The following is a 21,647-nucleotide window of genomic DNA, read 5'->3' on the forward strand; positions in this document are numbered from 1 at the left end:
TGTAGCTAGTTGATACCGTATTGATGTACTTATTTCATTGCATGCAGCTGCAAAATCCACATAAATGATGTGTCATAGATTAAAAAGGGGGAGGTCCAATGACATAGGACAAATGCTGCTATAAGATAAAAAATAATAGTAATTAGATTAGATATTTTAAAAAGCTGTTAAACGTGAATGTCCTCACATATGTTAAGTGACGAATGAAATCATAGGCGGGTGCTAATGCGCATGCCCAGTAAACACAGTAGCGCACAGTTTTGGGATGGGCAACTGTGCTGGGGGAATACAACATCTAACCGAATGATCTTATCCATTACCATTGCACGGGTCAACACTCCTTTATTTCACACTAAATAAGAGACACTCATCCAAATCTGAATATGCCGGTAAGCTTGTTGTCTCGTATCTTTATTTATCAGCGATTGTAATCAGTGTGTTGTTATGCACCACCTTCCCATCATTCCATTGTTTTGCAACCGGAATCGCATGCAAACATTCCCTGGACTGTTATTTGACATCGTTTAAACTACGTTTCTCCCATTATCATGTTATGTGTGTCATATATTCAGTTTTTACGTGATGACTGATGTCCCTTAAATGGCCACAGTGGCTCTGTGCACGTCAAGCTAGCCGATTAGCATCACAGCGTGTTTAACGATCATTGAGGTTTGTAACGATCAACTTCGCGATAGGATTCGTAAGAAATCACTTTATAACACATCCTCAATAGGTAACAATTTATGTTATATGTATAATAATAAGCAGTAGTTTTAATACGGTGATTTGAGTAGCTGTTAGCTTGATACAGGCCGAGCGGTCATATCCGCTACCTAGCAACAGCGTTCCGTTCCCATCACCCCTTTCACACCCATAAAACGCGCTTGAAATATTTGCAATAAAACACCATAGTAACTACAGTTTTCACAGAAAATAATGCAAAATGTATTATTTCTACAAACAAAATTGCTTTTTAACTACCATGGTGGTGAATTATAAAAGTAAAGCATGTACATTTTTTTTGACTGTTGTAAGACAAAGTTCAGCCTAAAAGAAAAGGATTTAATGTTTATTTATTATATTTGTTATTTTTATAAAAATATAATTTTTGATTTTAATGTTACAAAATTACAAAATATGACTGGGCTGCTTATTTTCTGTATAATGTCATCACTCACTGCCATTCTGCAAAAATCTCCTGTTTCTGCATGTGTGATTTATATTCATGCAAATGTGTGTATTGGGTGTGTCTATAAACCTAATGAGATCTAAATCATTTTTGGTCTGTCTGTATAGGTAGCACCCACTATTTTGGCACATCATAATGTATCCCTGGTGCTCCTGTGCAAACTGTAACGTTTTTAATCCGGTTTGATTTGTGACAGAGTAATAAACTGGAAAAAACAGAGAAGATGGAGGTGAGTGATAATGTGAAGGTGGTGGTCAGATGTCGACCTTTCAATGAGAAGGAGAAGATGATGGCGCACAAGCAAGCCGTCACTGTGGATGAGATCAGAGGCACCATAACTGTAAACAAACTTGAGACAATCAGTGAGCCACCCAAGACGTTCACCTTTGACACAGTGTTTGGTCCAGAAAGCAAACAACTAGATGTGTATAATTTAACAGCTCGACCAATCGTTGACTCGGTATTAGAAGGTTACAATGGTAATTACAAGTAAACATTTCAAAGAGTTTGATACACGTTATAGATTGATTACTATGTTTACAATGTTGCGTGTTGTGTTTTCCTCAGGTACCATATTTGCATACGGTCAGACAGGCACAGGTAAAACATTCACGATGGAGGGCGTCCGAGCGGTGCCTGAACTCAGGGGCATCATTCCTAATTCATTTGCTCATGTATTTGGTCACATCGCAAAAGCAGAAGGAGACACAAGGTAAGATTTTTTCTCATAATAGGTGTAAAAGATGTGTATCATGACTTGTCATGCCGCTTAAGAGACACCTTAACTTTATCAGCACAGCAGCATGCCCGATATTAACATAGACTTTGATGATGTGTCTTATCTAAATACAGGTTTCTGGTTAGAGTTTCGTATTTGGAAATTTACAACGAAGAAGTGAGGGACCTGTTAGGAAAAGACCAGATGCAGAGGCTGGAGGTGAGAAACATATTTTGCCATATCTTAAAGGCCCTCTGTGGTGTCAGTGTCAATCAAACCTGCTCCTCTGGGTTCTCTGTGTCTTACCCACCAAAAATTGATTTTGGAGCACATTGCCAATGTCTGCAGAATTATGACCCCCAATGTTCTACAGATGAAATATTCTCTGCATATTCATAAAATGCAATGCAGTATTCGCTTGGGGTTCTATAAGCGAAATGCTTATCTAGATTTAAAATGTCTCTGAAATGATTCCATAACCAGCAGATTAAGACTTTAAGACCACAGTTTGGCTTTAATGTTATTAGGGGAAGTCCGATTTGACCACAGCTGGAATCACTTTAATGAGGCAAATATTGTTATAAACTTTGCAACATGTCTTGCTGAGCCATTCTGAATTGTAAACTGCAAAAATGTTAATGATAAATACTAAAAATGTATTACAGGTGAAGGAGAGACCTGATGTAGGAGTTTATATCAAGGATCTTTCTGGTTACGTGGTAAACAATGCTGACGACATGGACCGGATTATGACCCTTGGCCATAAAAACCGTAAGTGTAATTTCTCGACTTTAGTTAGTGAATATGTAGATCTGATCCTTCCTGCGTTCCTGTGAATGCAACAATAGTCAAATGCTTGGGCACACCTACTATTATTTGTATGTTTTCCACATTTTAGTTTTGATGGCGAAGCACTAAGTAACAAACATTTTTGGTCAGTACATAATTTATGTCCTGATGTCCAAAAGATCAGGGTCATTTACTCATTATTCTTTAATATTTTTCCACATTTAAAAACTATTGAATAACTAATCTAAAAACCCAAAATAAATCAAACTGTTTTGTTTTAAAATATTTAAAGTAGCCATCCTTTGCTTAGAACTTGCAAACATACATTTTATCAAAATAAATAAACTTAATCATTTACATTTTTTTTAAACAGATTTTAAAGGAGGCATGAATTAAAATCACAATTTTAACCTGAGCTTTTGTTATATAGGAGGGAATTGTATTCATGTGAACATCATGTAAGAGTTAGAACTGAAAACACCCTTGTTACTGAGATCACAACTGTTATCGACACCAGGTTGAACACCGCCTCCACAGAAAATTATCAACGACTACTTCTCTAGCCCCGCCCACTGGTTCGTGCATGACAATTCTGAAGTAGCACAGGTGGCGTGAAACCAGATAGAGCAAGCTAGCAATAAACAAATATGCCGTTAAAGATAGCTAATTATTGTGCCATCCCTGGTTGTGGAAGAATACAGTCACTGCATTATCTTCCTTCGGATTCCGATATTAGTAATGCGTGGTTAAAGTTTAGTTTTAAAGAGATTCCAGCTCATGTTGGAAAAACATGGAGAGTTTGCTCGTTTCATTTCTCAGATGATTCCTTCGTGAACAAGGCAGAGATCGACACTGGATTTGTGGAATGACTTAAATTAAAAAGCAGCTGGTGCTGTGCCTTTAATATTGGATCCGATAGGAATGGTGCAGCAATCTTATGTGAGTAAAAAAAATTGTAGTATGCGTCTCTATACTTTGTTAGAGATCGCTTGATGTGCCCTGAGCACTGCATTCGCACAAGATTAGTTTTACCTGGGGACCTCTAATCATTTGTAATACTTGCAGAGGTTTTCTGTGATCTTAAGCTTGTGCAAATCGGCATCTCTGTGATTTGGCGGGCTCATATATCATTTTTCAAGATTTTATCCACCGTTTGGGAATAATGGAGGCTGTTTTGAAGTGTTTTGGTATTATTTCGGGTGCTAGGTTATATCCATAATTTACCGGGAGTCTCCCGTTTGTTTAATTATCATGGAAACTCTCGTAACATTTGATACCCGCGATCGCGGTGATCTTTTGTCCGGTTCGAGATCACTGGTCTCAAGTACTGACAGGTAAGGTCATATATCATTAAACACCATACAACTATAGGCTATGCAAACTATACGCACAACCTTGCCATCACATCTGGGAAATAAGTCAGGAAATTTGAGTAAAATCCTCCCTTGTGAATGTGACACATGAAATACTGATGTGGGGAGGTGATTTATAAATCTGAGGAGGTCTCCAGATAATACTAATTCCCTGCGAAAACTGTGAATGGTGCTAAAGTTTAACCTAACGTTACGTCTCGAACCAAATTCACAGAGCCCCCAACTACGCAAACTGCTATCCAATCATTGCAGTGGGCGTTTACTTATAAATTCTTCAATGCACATTAAAACCGAGCGTTTGCAGAGCTTGCCTCAAAACCATTGTAGAAAGACCCTATTACTTCTTTAATTTAACGTCATAACTAGACCTCATACAACAGTATAAAACAATAAACAAGGCCAGTTCATGAGACCTTTAAGATAAAACATTTTAGACGCTTCACCCTAAACATTGGTTTATCTTGGGATTCTTTTTGGCTGTTTTCTACCTGACCAAACTCATACATCTAAAATGTAAAATGCTCATACATCTAATTTTTATTTATGTAAATATTTATTTTACATAAAGTCCAGAAACCATTAACCCACATGTAATTTCCCCTTGTCCAGGTTCTGTTGGTGCAACCAATATGAATGAACACAGTTCTCGCTCTCATGCAATCTTCACCATAACTATTGAGTGCAGTGAGAAGGGCGTAGATGGAAATCAACATGTGCGCATGGGCAAACTACATCTGGTTGACCTTGCGGTAAGCAGGCGAGTCACAAGGAAAAGTTTAACATGAGTTTTAGTCTTTTTTCAATTGTTGAGGGTAATGTTTCGTTGCTCAGGGCTCGGAGAGGCAAGGGAAAACGGGAGCTACGGGTCAACGTCTTAAAGAAGCCACAAAAATCAACCTATCCCTGTCTACCCTGGGAAATGTTATCTCTGCACTAGTGGATGGCAAAAGCACCCATGTGCCCTACAGGAACTCAAAACTCACCCGACTCTTACAGGACTCCCTGGGAGGAAACTCCAAAACTATGATGGTGCGTTCTCATCTTCTGATCAAAACACTTTTCATCACTGTACCTTATAAAGGGTGCCATTAACAATGAAACACACAACTTGTTATGATGTAAACCTTGAACTGCAAGTTGCTTAAGATAAAACGCACAACTGAATTCATGAAAGTAAAATTCAATAGTATTTTCATACACTACTGTTTTATCAATTTTGCAGTGTGCAAACATTGGACCGGCAGATTACAACTACGATGAGACCATCAGTACTCTCCGTTATGCCAACCGTGCTAAAAACATCAAGAATAAGGCCAGAATTAATGAGGACCCGAAGGATGCGCTATTGCGCCAATTCCAGAAAGAAATCGAAGATCTCAAGAAAAAGCTGGAAGAAGGTGCTTTACTTTAATTTGAGCTGTGTAATGTCTAAACTGGTTAGAAGGATGTATCGAGTCTAGATGTGCTTAGAACTGTGAATGCTCCTGTTCAGGTGAGGAGATCTCTGGCTCTGATGGAAGTGGATCCGATGACATGGATGATGGTGAAGATGAAATGGGAGCCGATGGGGAGAAACGAAGGAGACGCAGAGGTATGACTTTTCATTTGTTTACAGCTTGTGAGAGAGATGATAAAATCAGCGATTTTTCTGTCTGACCGCAGATTTTTTAAGTAAACTTGTGGTAGAAAATGACAGTATAGAGAGGGCATTGACCTCGTAGATAATGTGACTTTGTGTGGTTGGCTTGTCTCTAGACCATCAGATCACACTAGACATGGTGCTCCAAGCTCAATGACTCTCTAGTTCTGTGTGCCCACACAAATGTGACAGGCATCAAGCGTTAAGCATGTTCAAAATGTCAAACGTTGACTCATTGCTTTGAGTATGGGACAGTTTATCCAACCAATAGCAAAGAAAGAGAATCTTTAGGAAACCTGTTGGAAAAAAAATTGCCAGGCCATTTCCGTTACACTAGACTGAGGCAGAGAAATTACATACTTTAAATGTAAGATCTGTCTCCGTCTCTCTATGTCTGAATCTTTGCCGCTGATGGTTGTGCTCAAACATCAGCCCGCCCTACAATACAACAGTAGGCCCACAGACTGTTTTCTGCATATTGCAGATAAAAATTGCTGCACAAATTTATATAAGTTCCCCATAAAACGGTTTACAAGATACAAGGTTGCTTGAGGCAGTTCCGGTATTCAATTTGATTGTGTTAATTGATGCTTTATTACTTTAAAATAAAGCAAATTCTGACCCCAAAGTTGTAACTATGTTTTATGAATAGTATTTTTTCAACAACCTTTTTCTAAACAATCTTTTGATGAGTTTGTGCCCGTATTGCACAATCTTAAAAACCCACAGTTTAACATAACAGAAACTTTGTTTTAAAGCTCAAGTTTCAAAGGTCAAATTAACTTCCTGTCTGTGTAGGTGATTCCTAGCCACAAATGTGAGGAAGGCTAAACAAAGTTGTGACATCAGAGTGTAGTTCCCCCTCCTATGCTATATTAAAGCATATTTAGGGTTTACTTTCATCTCAGGTTAAGTGGTGACGTCTGCATTTTATCACAATGTAATCAAAATGGTTTTGCAGTTTACTTTTATAATGACCTAGTCTCGCGTAGCCAAACCATCATACTGAATGTCTGGTAACTTTGTCTGCTATAATTGGCCAGGGCCCGCCCAAGAGGCCATATGACTGACTGGTGAAGCAACCAATCACATTTTTTTTCAAACAATTGCTTGTTTAGAGCCATGGAAATGTCCCCCACAGTAACAGACCGGTGTACATTCACAAATGTTTCAAAGGTTAACTGCAAAAATATTTATGATTTTATGCCGTGATGCAAACTTTTGAGAATTTAACGTTTATCGTGATGAAGTGTTATTGCAATTAATGTACACAACAGCTTACTTCTTCAATCCGACGGCTTCGTGTTGTTTCCAGGCGGACTGTTAGAGAACGTGACATGCGTGTCTCCCGTAAATCCTTCAGAATTTAACAAATCAGACGACGAATTTGCTGAAGTGTTTCCAAGAAAGTGTGGCAAATGCGTCATACGTTCAGCAGACGGTCCTTGGGCTGAGACTAATATTGACCCAACTTGAACATGTTTAATTGATGGAACAAATTCAGAGAGTACTACTTGACCAACTAAGTTGTGTAAACTTAAAAATTACATAAATGAGACAACTGCAAAACCATTTTGATCTCCACAGCCCCTTCAAACGTCTCTTCTCTACACAACATACGTCACAGACTGTCTAATGGGCAAACGCCCTACAATTTTTTTGCATTGCCGACGTTGTATCACTCAGATGTACATCACGATAGAGAAGAAAAAACATGGAGTTTGGCATTGTTTCTAAAACTCCAGGTCTGCATGATACAGGAAACATACTGTTCTTGCTTGTGATGAAAACACCTGCTGCTCATCACCGCTACTAATAACATCATCCTATGACATAAAATGAAATTATTAACAAGCGAGCTGTGTATGTTAATATTTAATGTTTATGGCAACTCTACAAATGGCTCAATTCTGTATCTGATTACCTCACGATTAAGCACTTGTCTTTTTGGTCCATCTGACAGAATCCATCTGCATCACCTTACTGTTCTGTGACTGCTGTCTCATTTCATGCTGACCCAGTTACAAACATAAGGCGTTTTTGAAACATGGGTAGATAATGACATGTGCTTCTGTTTTCTCTTGGCCGCTCAACTTCTCTGCTCTAAATTCAAGACCAAAGAGGTTGGTGTTATGATCTCTTTAGCATTCTCAACCTCCTGTCGCCTCCAGACTGGTTTTACTAGAAATGGTTCTCATTTACCAGTTTTACTGTCTCAAATCTGAGACGTCCAGCCTGATGCAGGAAAAAAGGAAACTTTGAATATATGATACCTGCCAAGATTGTCATTCAAGTAAAGATGAAAGAGAGATCTTTGACCTGGAAACCCTACTGACATCTGAGTGATGTGTGCTGTTTTAACTCCTCTTTGATTTTGATTTTGTTTATTTCAGTTGCCAGCACAATATACTGTATGGTATGAAAATTCCTGGGTCAGGAGTCAAAATCAAAAGAAAACACGAATGAAGTCTATTACAAATGTTTTGTTGCTTTTTGTCTGTCTTTCACCTCTGCGGTATATGCTTGTGCACATTTCATACAATTTTCAATACAATCTCTTTTTCGGGGAAACTTGGATTTAAAATGATAAAGTTAATTTGCAAAAACGGATAACTTTTCTATTATAATGGTTTTTATTTTTGTTATGTTTTCATTGTGTTTATTTGTGGTGTTTTTTAGATATCATGTTGTTTTTATTGTGTTACTTAGCTGTATTATACTGTATATTTTTGTAGTTATTATTTCTAAATCAAAACAATCCAAATGCAGTTTGATTGATAAAATGAAAACCCAGTTATCTGTTTCTGCAAATGAAGTTTTGAATTGTTGTATTGGTTCCGTAGAAATACTTTCTCTGTTGCATTCATTTTTATGTATTTAAAAACCATTTCCCAAATGTTTAGGGAGGAAGAAGGTGTCCCCAGATAAGATGGTGGAGATGCAGGCAAAGATCGAGGAGGAACGGAAGGCACTGGAGGCCAAATTGGACATGGAGGAGGAAGAGAGGAACAAAGCCCGTGCTGAACTGGAGAAGAGAGAGAAGGACCTTCTCAAAGCCCAGTAAGATTTAATATAATACCAGAACAAGCTAAAGCAAGCTTCACTGTTTCTTTTACAGTATATACTGTAAAGAGGAACAAGAGGGTTATGTTTTCAATCTCCATCTCAGACAGGAGCACCATTTATTACTAGACAAGCTGTCTGCTCTAGAGAAGAGGGTTATCGTCGGTGGGGTTGATTTACTGGCTAAGGCTGAGGAGCAAGAGAAACTTCTGGAGGAATCTAACAATGAGCTGGAGGAGCGCAGGAAGAGAGCCGAGCAGCTTCGAAGAGAACTGGAAGAAAAGGAGGTAGAACTAACACACGCTGAATGAGGAGATTTTACTCTTTTTGTGATAACCCACGATTCATTTGTGCAAATGTGTGTTAAACAGCAAGAGCGGTTGGACATTGAGGAGAAATACACCAGTTTACAAGAGGAGGCTCAAGGCAAGACCAAAAAATTGAAGAAAGTGTGGACCATGCTGATGGCCGCAAAGTCTGAGGTACGATGGAGTGCATGCTGCTTACTTGAACATACAAGAGCGTGTTTCAGGGTCACACACGTTAACATCTATCTGTTTCAGATGGCTGATCTGCAGCAGGAACATCACAGAGAGATCGAAGGCCTGCTGGAGAACATCCGGCAGCTGAGCAGAGAACTCCGTCTGCAGATGCTCATCATTGATAATTTCATTCCACAGGAATATCAGGTCTGTGTGTATTTCCGTTCACAAACACTGCCAGTCAATCTAGCGCAGTGTGATGTGACATTAAAAACAGCTTATGTGTTTTGACACCAGATAATAAACCAACATGCAGATTAAGTGCTCGGCAACTCACTGTATCAGATATTGGCACTGTTATAGAATGCCACGGTATATTTTTGTCCACAACATTTCAGCTTTTACGCAAACACCTTTTAATGAAGACACTTCATCAGAGGTCACAGTGAACAAAGTCAGTCCAAATCTGAAAGTTTTTACCACAGCACTTATGTAATTTTCTACAGACTTGCATTTGTAAATGACAGAATTATCTACTGCATCTTGTGCACCAAACACATTTTTTTGCTTTTCCTCTTATGATTAATCAGATATCTTTACTGATATTTTGAAAGTGTGAACTGCTGCAAAACCAAAATAAAAATGTTAAAAGTGAGCTGGTAATAAAACAAATAAACAACACTAAAGTCCTCGGGCAGGGGATGCCATTTCCCAATGCCATTACTGTAATAGATGGTTAAATTAATATGTGTAGTGTCTGTAAAAGGCACTACCACTAAGTACCAATATAAATCATTTTTAGGTTTCATTTATCGTTGGCCAAGAATTAAATCTAAAGCTTCACTAGAACATAATGATTAATGCAAGGGAATAACCTACATCTCTTGTAGTACATATACATATATACTACAAGTACATTTAATTGAAACCAGAATTTTATTCATTTTATCCCTCTCTTTTATTCTGTACAGGAGATGATCGAGAACTATGTGCACTGGAATGAAGACATTGGAGAGTGGCAGTTGGTGAGCTTTTCACAATTTCCATCTCTTCAATCTCTGACTTGATGTGTAGGCCCAATTTAACGATCATGTTTTCAGAAATGTGTGGCATACACGGGCAACAACATGAGAAAACAGACACCCATATCAGACAAGAAAGAAAAAGATGTAAGTATAAATTTTAAAGGGATATTTCACCCAAAAATGACAATTCTGTCTTTATTTACTCACCCTCAAGTGAAATTTTGTTGTTCTGCTGAACACAAAGATAGATATTTGGAAGAATGTAACCAAAAAGGTCTGGGGCACTAAAGACTTCCATAGTTGGGAATAAATATGGTGACCCAGATGTATTGAGTTCTTTAAAAGATCTTCTTTTGGGTTAAACAGAACAAAGATTTTCATACAGTTCTGGTTCAACTTGAGAATGAGTAAATCATTTTTTTATTTTAAGGATGTTTTTGAGAGCCACACATATTTTTATATTTTCCTGGTGTGTTCATTTGCCATGTGTTTATCTGTTTTTACATCTCAGCCATTTGAAGTGGATCTTTCTCATGTTTACCTGGCCTACACTGAGGAAAGTATGAGACAGTCTCTTATGAAACTAGAAAGGCCTCGAACGTCAAAGAGTGGGAAGTCCAGGCCTAAAACTGGCCGTAGGTGAGGTTGTTTTCATGAGTTCTTCTCGTTTTATGCTTTTGCAGATACAAACAATGTATTTGAATCTGAGGCGCAGTCATAGTGACAGTTAAATCTTTGAAAAATCAGTTCAGTTTGTCTTAAGATATTTGCTGTGTGATTTTGCATGTAGCAAAGGTAAACTTTCTAAATCTTATTATTGTTTATAATAGATATAAATTGCCTCACATGTAGATCTGTCATTGCCTCAAGGTCTGAGAACTTGTAAACAACCTGTTTTTTAATAAAACATTTTAGGAAACGGTCTTCCAAACCAGAGGCTGCTATTGAATCCCTGCTGCAATAAGCCATTTGTCTGATAAGGACCAGACTTATGAATTTGAAAAGCAGTTCCTGTGTATGTCTTAGGAAGTATTAAAAGTAATTCACGTGATCTATGGGAAGTTTGACATACTGTAAGTCTACATCATGTGTTATTATGCAGGAACTTCACAGCTCCATTTAGGCGGGGATACATCAAAATGTATCCCCCCCATAAGGCACCTTTAAACAAAAACTGTATATTTTACTTTTACATTAATGGATATGCTGGCTGGGAGATGAACGTCTCCATCAGGCAAAATTCTATTGAGAAATGAATCCGCTCTGTTATTTAACATACTTGGCAGCGTGCAATTGCTTTAGCTCAATGTACACACTCTATGCTATTCATTTTTATATAGTGAGAATGTGCATGCCATATTTCCCTGGTTGTAACGCCATGTAAACATTAGCTCAGTTCAATTATAAGATGTATTTCCAGTGCACATTGTAGTAAAACCATTAGTCTTATGAAAAAATGTTTACATTTTACTGTGTTTTGTCTTGTACCTCCTTAAATTATTAAATTATTTTACAAGGTATAATGTAGTGGTGGGTTTATTGTACCGAAATTCCAAACAATTTTTTCTTTTGACAATACTTTATTGATAAATACTTTAAATATTTCTATAAATATGAGATATAACATTAAAATGCATACATATTTAAATGTAAACATTCCAGTTTTTCTAACAAATCCCATTGTCATGCTGGCCGTTTGACATCTAGCAATAGTTTTTGGCAGCAGCGTTTTAAGTCATTCAGGAGTTCATTCATGGGGCATTCATCTGCATTTGGCACAGTGCAGACCGGGTGCTGTTGAGAAACACATTCAAACATGTAATATTGAATTTCCAATTAACAAGAGTGTAAGTAGTAACACTTCCATTTTTGGGTGAACTATCTCTTTAAAGAGGTTACGACAAAGTAACATTATCCTGTTGCTAAATGTGTCTAAAGAAATTATTTGATGCTTAAATGCATATTAGATGACTAACCCTTGTATTGCTTGCATAGGCATATAGTTGTCGTCGTAGCATGTTTAGTTCAGCGTTTCGTTTTGCGTGTTTAAGAACTGCTGCTGCTCGGCAAAGGCTTTCCACCTATGTTGTCATAGAAATAAGACTTGTTTGTATTAATACTGAATTGATGAGATAATTCTGAAAGTATTTTTAAACATCACAAATTAGTGATCACAAAATCTGATAAAGATATAAACAGAACTGAACTTACTGAGCAGGGTTGGTTTTCAAACACGTCCTTTACAAACTGCTCAAGAATCTGAAAAATAACCCGTTTTAAATATTGTTAACGAGGCGCAAGTATGAAAACACATTTTGCTACTTTTCTAGAGCAGTAAAACCATGAATTAAAATGTAAAAAGAAACTATTCTTACCTTGCTGGAATTGCTTTTTATAATTATATTGACGCTGTCTATACTCTCCTGCAAAAGAAACGTCTCAAAACTAACCACTTTTGATTCTGTAACAACTACCCACGCAAGTACCAAAAGCAAGAAGGTCCTCATGTTTGTTGAATACAATTGATCTGTCCAGATGATCAGCTGCAAATCTCAAACTGCATTCAACTTCAGCACTAATACATCAATCTACTTATAGTCCTGAGAAAGGATGTGGAAGGTACTCCCCAGATAACAGATTACACGTCAAAAAAACCTCAAATACACCCCCATTCATTATTAGTGTGTAGTGTGTTGAAAGAGGTGAAAATATTAGGTAACGGCTCAAATGACTTAATTAGGATATAATAAAAAACATTACTGCACACAATTCATTCCGTGTGTAGTGGGATGATGTTCAATTAATGCAATGTCTGTACCAATCCTTTACTTTGTGTTTATCAACAGAAGTCATCGCAGGCCCACATGGCAACCGCATGGAAAAGCCATGTTTGTGTATGCATTTGTTTTTATATGTAATGAATGAATGAATGAGGCATTTATATAGCGCTTTTTATTGTATATTGCTGTACACCCAAAGCGGTTTTACAATCATGAGGGGGATCTCTCCCCAAACACCACCAGTCTGCAGCATCCACTTGGATGATGCGACGGCAGCCACAGTACAATGGTGCCAGTGCGCTCACCAAACACCAGCTATAGGTGGAGAGCAGAGATAGAGCCTTTTCAGAGGGTGGGGATTATTAGGAGGTCATGATTGACAAGGGTAAGTGGCGGGAATCTAGCCAGGGCACCTGAGTTACGCCCCTAATCTTTACGAGAAGTGCCAGGGGATCTTTAATGACCAAATGGTGTCAGGACCTCGGTTTTAAAGGGGTCATATGACATGGCTAAAACAAATATTTTTGTTTGTTTTAGATGTAATGCAATTCAGGTTCAAAAACACTGTATTATCCACAAACCGTGAATGTTTGTATCTCCTCTTTGCCCCACCTCTCTGAAACACGTGGATGTTTTTACAAAGCTCATTGCTCTAAAAAACGAGGTGTGCTTATATTGGTCAGTTAACCAACGTGTAATGATTGGTCGAATACTGCAAACGTGTGACGGAAATGTGACACATTTTAACATATCAGGTTCCAAAGCAATTGTACTGACAGGTACTCCCACCTTACTTGCGTTTACATTTGGTCGGTCTTCGACAAATCATACCACAAACTGATGTAGATTTGTGGGGGTGTGGTTACACGAGGCGTTACAGTCTGGGTGAGCATTCGTTTTAGATAGAATGCATCTTTTATTCTGACACTTTAATTTGTGCAATTTTACTTGTCTAATATATGCGTGGGCAACTTGTAACACACCAAAGACACTGAAAAACTTGATTTTGCACCATGTGGCCCCTTTAATGACTCATCCGAATACGATAGCACGTTGCCTTCAATGTTATAACATAATAAGCAAGATTTGTTTTAAGCCTGTTCCTTAATATAATAATTTAAGTTCAACGTTCATGATTTATGTTTGTATTGTTTACTGAACATGTTAATGTAATCCTCTGCAGCAAAACCCGCAAACCTTTAATGTTATTACCGGCATTAAGATATGAGACAATACAAAGACATTCTTTACAATAAATCTGATTAATATCACAAGTGCACTTCAGTGGACTAATGAATAGTAAATGAACTTTATAATGGATTTCTTTTTAATGCAAGATCTACCAATCTTCAAACCGATCTTTCATCCGCAGGGGGCGCTGTTGCCTGATGGATGGTGTGTGTTACTATCAATGCATTATAGATGTATGTATTATAGATTTTTCTAATAATAATATTTTATTATAATGTAGTAGTAATATAATTTTAAATCATTGCAGTATCAGATGCTTTTTTAATACTTCTCAAATTTTTGAACATGTTTGATCCGTTGTCATTTAAGTTTATGGACCTTTTTATGGTGTTATATCTATGGAAATCAAATGTAATTAATGTATTGGGCATACACACATGCCTGCTGCATTTATCTAACATATACCGTGTAATGTGGGTTTCTAAATATATTAAATGATGGTTTTGAATTAAAAACGGTTCGTTTTAATAGTTCAAAGGCAAAATTTCGTTTCACAAAAAATCTAAGTTTGACAAGAAAACCGAAACCTCTAATGTATGCCTCATAAATATGTAAATGCACAAGTTACACAGTTAAGCCATGTGAAAGTGTGCAATGTGCTTGATAAATCTCTCACCTGCAAGATCTCTGGTGAACTTCTAAGAACTTTCTAACTATAGAGATTATATCTCTTCAACTGAAGGACAAAAAAACTATTTTTAATTAAAATTACAGCCAGCATAAATGCAGAAATATTTAATGGTGTTACAAGCACGTTGCTTTAATAAACATATATATTAATGTAAATCTGCAAAACATTTGTTAATCGGAAAACAAAACCGTCAATCTCATCAGTCAATCATGTTTCAGCATTTTTAGTCAGATGAGTAGTACAGCTCTTGCTCAGATGTGGGTTTGTTTTGTGATTCTTATCACTTGTTTCTAGAAATGCTCTCTGCAGTTTCCTGTGTGATCAGTCGCTGTCAGTATAGCTGTCTGCCTAATACTCAGGAGTGAAACTGTTAATGTTCAGTTGTTAAATCTAAACACCTCTTATACTCGCCAAACTAAATGCTATGTATGTAATTAGAAATTATAAATCATTAGTTGAACAGCTGTAACCAACAAAGCAACAACTAATAACAATGAATCAGAAATTATTTTTAATGTGTGACACTAAAGCCTCTTGGATATGTGGTAAAATACCTTGTACTACAGAGAAACACATATCTGTTGACCAGTTGACCAGAATAATTCTGCTGCATTCAGACTATTTATATTCTCTTTTCAAAGGCATTCAGGAGAACTGTGTGATGGAAATGAATTAGCCTCTTAGTTCTTGGCTCAATAGCGCCCTCTGGTGGAACTTTTAGAAAAGTGTTGTAGTTAGTGCTTTAAGTGCCTCTTAAAAATAGAAGTCAAGTGTGAACGTAGACAGCTTTGTCTATTTGTAGTGGTTCTCTCTTGAGCTAATAAAGTAGATGCTGAGATTGTATTGAGACAAAATAGCGTCATATATACGGAGCCGCTGAAGGGACATTGGTGAAGAAAAAAAAAACGAAGACTTTCTCGTGCGCACGCGAAAGTATCTTGTCTCCTCCCCCACGTCAAATCAGGGACACAAAGCGAGGCACAAAGAAAAGTGAAGTTAAAAGAAAAAACTGTGTCGCAAGGGAGCGATTAGCTGAAACGCGGATTTAGAGGAGCGATGCAAAGGAAAAGATGTGTTGCAAAATTGTTGCTGCTGAATTTTTACTTTGCTAAACTTGATTTTTTTCTATCTGTGCTTTTACTTTTTTGCAGATTCTTAAGTTTTACTTGCGAAGATATTTTTTTGCTTAATACCCTATTTTTTTGGCAAAACATGTCTTGTTACCAATTTTTTTTCTGTTGCAAATATATATGACCCTATTTTGTCTCCATAAAATTGCTGTTAACGATCCAGCCGGGTGGATTATCTGCTCATGCTCATCTCGAAATTTGTTAAAGGGGTGATATGACACGGTTTAAACGAATATCATGATTTGTTTTAGATGTAATGCGATGTGTATACAGTACACGATTTAAGGTAAAAAAAAAGCTGCATTTTCCACAAACCGTGCATGTTTGTATCTCCTCTTTACTCCGCCCCTCTCAGAAACACGCAGATTTTTTACAAAGCTCATCGCCCTGAACAGCAAGGTGTGCTATTAATTGACCAGTTAACCGGTGCATATTGATTGCTCGAATACTGCAAGCATGTGATGAAAATGTAACACCTCTTACCATATTTGGAACATCAGGTTCCAAAGAAGTAGTAGCAGGTACGTACACCTTCCTTGCGTATACATTTTGGCGGTCTTAGTCAACTCATACCACAAACGGATGTATGTTTGTGGGGGTGTGGTTAGCATAAATTATATTATATACTGGTATGCAAATATTAAGAGCCAACACAGATCCATGTTTTTACACTTGACAGTGAACTACAAATGCCTCACTTATAGTCAGTCATCCCTACATATTAAGATGTGGGGAGAGAGAGTGTTTTAACATAGCTTTAACTTTCCTTTAGCTCAGTGGTAAGAGCATTGCCTCAAAAACGCAAGGTCGTGGGTTTGATCCCAGGGGGTTGCACATACCTATGTATAAATGTATAGGACATTGCAATGCAAGTCGCTTTGGATAAAAGCGTCTGCTACATGCATAAATGTAAATGTTAACATCAGAAGAATTATAAACATCCTCCTACCTTAATTTACTGACGCCTATGCTGCATTCTGACCTCTATTTTCGGAGAGTTAGTCTTCTGCTAAAGCATATAATTCTGAAACCGAAAATTATTCTCTCTTTTAATCTCCACCTTTTGACCTACTTACAATTTTTTTTTTCGTAACATGTCTGACTGTAGCTGGTGTTGCACTTATACAACACTTTGGATTAAAATATTGAATGTTGTCTGCTAGGTCATGCCGTAATCTGATATATGAATATGTTAAGGGATCATTTACATTTTTCATCTTTTATGCATCTTCATGTCATTTCAAACGACTTTCTTTCTTCTGCAGAACACAAAAGATGTTATTTTTCAAGAACTACATTGTCTGTCTCACTTCCATTTTATGGACACAAAACACTGAAACATTTCTAAAAATATCTTCTACTGTGTTTTACAACAACTCCTTGCAGGTTTTGAGCCACATGAGGGAATAAATGCTTACCAAAGTTTGATCTCTTTAGGTCATATTTCATATTTATTTTTAGCTCTACAGACCTCATTCGACCTCCAAACACCTCACACTCACAGAAGAGGACTAGATCCGGGCCTGTATATGCACAAAACATCTTAAGGCTAACCCTAGCTTCTAACTTGCTGATTTAGGAGAAACTCTTACAAATAATGCGTGTCAGTTATAAATTTTTCATGACAAATTTTTGTGCTAAGGATATTTCACAAAGGGTTTTAGCGCTTAAACTAGCTCATAAACCTGTGACACGTTAGGAGTAGTGAAGAGGACACCCAAGTCACTAAGACCAACTCACAACAATCCTAAAGTGGCTGTAACACCAACAGTCTACCTTGAAATGTAAACATTTTAAAAAGATTTCATGACAATGAGTCTACCCATAAAGATTAATACCTGCTAATTGTTTATGGACAGGCAAAATGCGTACAATTAGCTGAACATATACTTTATATATACTTTAAATGTTTAGATGCTTACATAGTTTATTTGCTAAAGATGACTCCTTTTTAAAAATAATGAAAAAAACATGTTGTTAATTGTGTTATCATGTGTTTATTGTATTTGATTGCTGTAAAAAAGAAAATCAAATGGTTTGATTGATATTTATACGAACTAATCTAAAGTAGCAACGAGGTTAACCCCGCCCTTTTTCTTATTTTAAGATTTCTTTCTGTTCCTTAGAAAAAGTTGCTCTCAGCAGCGTTGTGAATAGGTTTTAAATGGAAACTTAACTAAATACTTGAACTGCTGTTTAGAAGAGCTCTTAGTGTTAAGATAAAATGTTTTGTGAATACGGACCCTGATCTTCACACCTCATCAAACTATGAATAATCTTCTGCTTACTGCTTTGAATATGTCTGACCAGTCAGTGTTTCTTCCCCTGAACTCTCACCACCCACCCATGCCCCTGTGTCTTTCCATTCATTACTGTAATCATCCACACATCTCTTGTTTTAGAAGTGACCCACATCCTGTCTTGAAAATGTCTGCCCTCTTACCTCCAGGTCAAGCAACACCCTCCAGCCCTTGGCCTGCAACAGAAACCACAATTTGACTAGCTATATTTCTATTTCTGTAGACAATGACAATTTCTACATCGAAAGTTTAAATACATGTAATAGATTGTTAAGTAAATCGGGATATTTTTACATTTAAAATGAGAGACCATCTCTAAATTTTTTCATGAAATTCAATTTTTTTGAAAACATTTTACAACATTCCGTGAACCACTAATAATATTTCTCCCATATTTCTTTTTCATATCGGATGCTCTGCATTTTTTCTGACCTCAAATACTATAAAGAAAACTTTCACACTCGCTTTTAAGCAATACAACATGAATATTTCTCAACTCAACTTTATTTATATAGCGCTTTTTACAATGTCCATTGTTACAAAGAAGCTGTACATGAAACATATTGACTATAAGCAAAACAACTAAAGTCATATACCTGTAAAAACAAGAAAAAGGGGAAAACACAGAAGACAGATATACCCACATACAAACGCTCCACGAACACAATATTAACACATATTTACACACATCGACATACACACACGGACACATGTGGACACACACGCACGCAGTCTCCGTGAAAGCACACATTAAAGATAAAGGAGAGAGAAACACAGTTCAAATTTTAAACACACTGTACATTTTATATGCAATATTAATTAAGAAAAACTTCTGAATTCTAAAGCAGCCCCCCCAGCCAGGCAAATAGTGCAAAACAGTATGCAAACGGTGGCGAGGAACCCAAAACTCCAATCGAGAAAAAAAAACTCAGGAGAAACCAGGCCCAACCAGGAGATTCCATTTCCCCTCTGGCAAAAGCTACTGCCTCTGCACAAGCTCGACAGTGCTTGCACGACAAGGCTAAATAAAAAAATAAAAAAATTTAATAATACAGTAAATTATAGATTTAAGATTATCATTAATAATCTAATAGCATTTGAAATTTTGTGGTGAAGTCGTTCCAGGTCGGCGCGTCCTTTATCCAGCTCTATCGTCTCAGCTCTTGTCAGGTCACCGCTTCCCATTCTCCGCACTGCCATCAGGTCTGGGCATTAACTGCATCCTGCTGTAGCCTTGGAACAATGAGACAAGACTGGCTGAGAGTAGAGTACTATTTTGCACTCTTTGATGCAACAAGTACATCAGTTGTTGCTGGAAGTGTACCTCGTTCCGGTTGATCTAAATAATGCAGCCTAAACCTTCAGAGGATTTATATTATAGAAGTGTAGTGTATGCAATATTAAAAGGATGCGTCTTTAGTCTAGATTTAAACTGACAGAGTGTGTCTGCCTCCCGGACAGTGCAGGGAAGACTATTCCAATGTTTAGGCGCTAGATAGGAAAAGGATCTACCACCTGCACTTGATTTTGAAATTCTATGTATTACCAACTGACAGGATGCCTGAAAGCGTAATGGACATAAAGGACTGTAATACAATAGAAGTTCGCTCAAATACTGCGGAGCTAAACCATGTAGGGCTTTATAGGTAATAAGCAAGATCTTAAAGTTAATGCAATGCTCTAAAGGTAACCAGTGCAAGGTTGACAGAACCGGGCTAATATGCTCAAACTTCTTGTACGTTTAGGAACTCGAGCTGCCGCGTTTTGGACCATTTGGAGTTTTTGTAATAAGCCTGCAGGGCAACCACCTAACAGTGCATTACAGTAATCTAGTCTTGATGTCATGAATGCATGAATTAACTTCTCTGCATCTTGCAATGACAGCATGACGTAGTTAAGATATATTCTTAGAATGGAAAAACGCAATTTTACAGGTGTTGGTGACACGGCTCTCAAATGACAGATTACTATCGAATACAACACCAAGATTCTTTTCCGACGACGAGGGTTTTATGGAGCATCCGTCAAAAGTTAAGCAGTATTCTTGGTTGTTACGTACGGCGGTTTTCGGTCCAATAAGTAATACTTCTGTTTTGTAATAATACTAAGAAGAGGATCTATAATTTCTGGGAGCATCTCTTTCAGTAGTTTTGTCGGTATAGGGTCAAGCATGCATGTTGTTGATTTAGATGATCTAATGATTTTAGACAGTTCATCGTGATCTACGTTAGAAAATAATTGCAATTTCTCCTTAGGGGCACAGTAGTTAGTATGTTCAACGGGTTTCACTTCTGGATGCATTCTTATAATTTTTCTCTAATATCTTGGATTTTTTCTTGTGAAGTAGTTCATAATTTCATCACTGTTATACTGATATCCAGAATCTGGAGTCGATGACTACAATTTTTTGTAAATTTAGACACTGTCTTAAATAAAAACCTAGGGTTGTGCTGGTTTTCTTCTATTAGTAATGAAAAGTAGGCTGATCTAGACGTTGATTATGGCATTCCTGTATTTTCGAGTACTCTCCTTCCATGCTGTACGAAATACCTCTAAATTAGTTTTCTGAGAGTTTCGCTCCATTTTCCGGGTCGCTTTCTTTAGAGCCTGAGTTTGTTCATTATACCTTTTTTATCTTCTTTAAACGCAGAGGAGCAACTGTGTCTAGTGTTTCTGAAAAGGTGGAGTTAAAATTTTCCATAGTAATGTCAACATCTTCACCATTATTTCTCATGCTAGAGATTTTAAACAATTCAGGCAGATTATCGAGAAACGCATCTTTGGTAGTTGTAGTAATTGTTCTACTATATTTGTAACAAGGAGTTTGATTTGCAGCCGTGGGCCAGTGAAGCAAATGTTAGATCAGATAATGATCCGAAATGTCTTCACTCTGCTGAAGGTTTTTAAGGTTGTCCACATTTATACCGTAAAACAGTATTAAATCTAAAGTGACATCCTTATGATTAGGAAGGTGAGTGGCTCCTGACACATGTTGACTAACGCCCATGGAGTTAAGTGTGTCTTTGAGGGCCATTCCTAAGGCATCTGTATCATTATCTAGATGGATGTTAAAGTCACCAACGACAAAGACTCTATCTGCGGCCAGTACTAGTTCTGATAAGAACCCACCGAATTCTTTAATAAAATCTGTGTGGTGCCCTGGAGGCCTTTATACAATAGCTAGAATAAATTAAATACCAATGGCCATACATCGCGTGTAAAGGTATACTTTTTGTCCAAATCTACAAAAGCTTATACTTTGAATATAACAGGTTCA

General features: G+C 37.2%; 2 protein-coding genes across 2 annotated transcripts; one reads left to right on the forward strand and one right to left on the reverse strand.

Annotated features, from left to right (window-relative positions):
- The first annotated feature begins 246 nt into the window (after positions 1-246).
- On the forward strand, positions 247-11,801 carry kif3a (kinesin family member 3A). The gene is made up of 17 exons (XM_056770252.1): positions 247-389; positions 1,386-1,668; positions 1,757-1,901; positions 2,042-2,126; positions 2,573-2,678; positions 4,679-4,818; positions 4,901-5,098; positions 5,292-5,466; positions 5,562-5,660; positions 8,612-8,768; positions 8,878-9,058; positions 9,143-9,253; positions 9,335-9,460; positions 10,225-10,278; positions 10,354-10,422; positions 10,790-10,917; positions 11,194-11,801. The coding sequence occupies exons 1-17, from the start codon at positions 384-386 to the stop codon at positions 11,240-11,242; spliced, it is 2,112 nt and encodes a 703-aa protein (XP_056626230.1). The 5' UTR covers positions 247-383; the 3' UTR covers positions 11,243-11,801.
- A 142-nt stretch (positions 11,802-11,943) lies between these two features.
- il4 (interleukin 4) lies at positions 11,944-12,808 on the reverse strand. The gene is made up of 4 exons (XM_056770456.1): positions 12,654-12,808; positions 12,490-12,537; positions 12,255-12,359; positions 11,944-12,072 (listed from the first exon to the last, which is right to left on the reverse strand). The coding sequence occupies exons 1-4, from the start codon at positions 12,783-12,785 to the stop codon at positions 11,962-11,964; spliced, it is 396 nt and encodes a 131-aa protein (XP_056626434.1). The 5' UTR covers positions 12,786-12,808; the 3' UTR covers positions 11,944-11,961.
- Between the last annotated feature and the right edge of the window lie 8,839 nt (positions 12,809-21,647).

Source organism: Triplophysa dalaica, chromosome 16 (assembly GCF_015846415.1).
Source record: "Triplophysa dalaica isolate WHDGS20190420 chromosome 16, ASM1584641v1, whole genome shotgun sequence".
NCBI classification, from domain to species: Eukaryota; Metazoa; Chordata; class Actinopteri; order Cypriniformes; family Nemacheilidae; genus Triplophysa; species Triplophysa dalaica.

Bases quoted from the DNA above. Each gene is read 5' to 3' on its own strand.
- kif3a (XM_056770252.1), top strand. The intron at 9,461-10,224 runs GTCTGTGTGTAT...TATTCTGTACAG, and splicing joins TCATTCCACAGGAATATCAG to GAGATGATCGAGAACTATGT. The intron at 10,423-10,789 runs GTAAGTATAAAT...TTTACATCTCAG, and splicing joins CAGACAAGAAAGAAAAAGAT to CCATTTGAAGTGGATCTTTC.
- il4 (XM_056770456.1), bottom strand. From the start codon at position 12,785: ATGAGGACCTTCTTGCTTTTGGTACTTGCGTGGGTAGTTGTTACAGAA. The intron at 12,538-12,653 runs GTAAGAATAGTT...GTTATTTTTCAG, and splicing joins TAAAAAGCAATTCCAGCAAG to ATTCTTGAGCAGTTTGTAAA. The intron at 12,073-12,254 runs GTTAGTCATCTA...GTTTCTCAACAG, and splicing joins CCTATGCAAGCAATACAAGG to CACCCGGTCTGCACTGTGCC.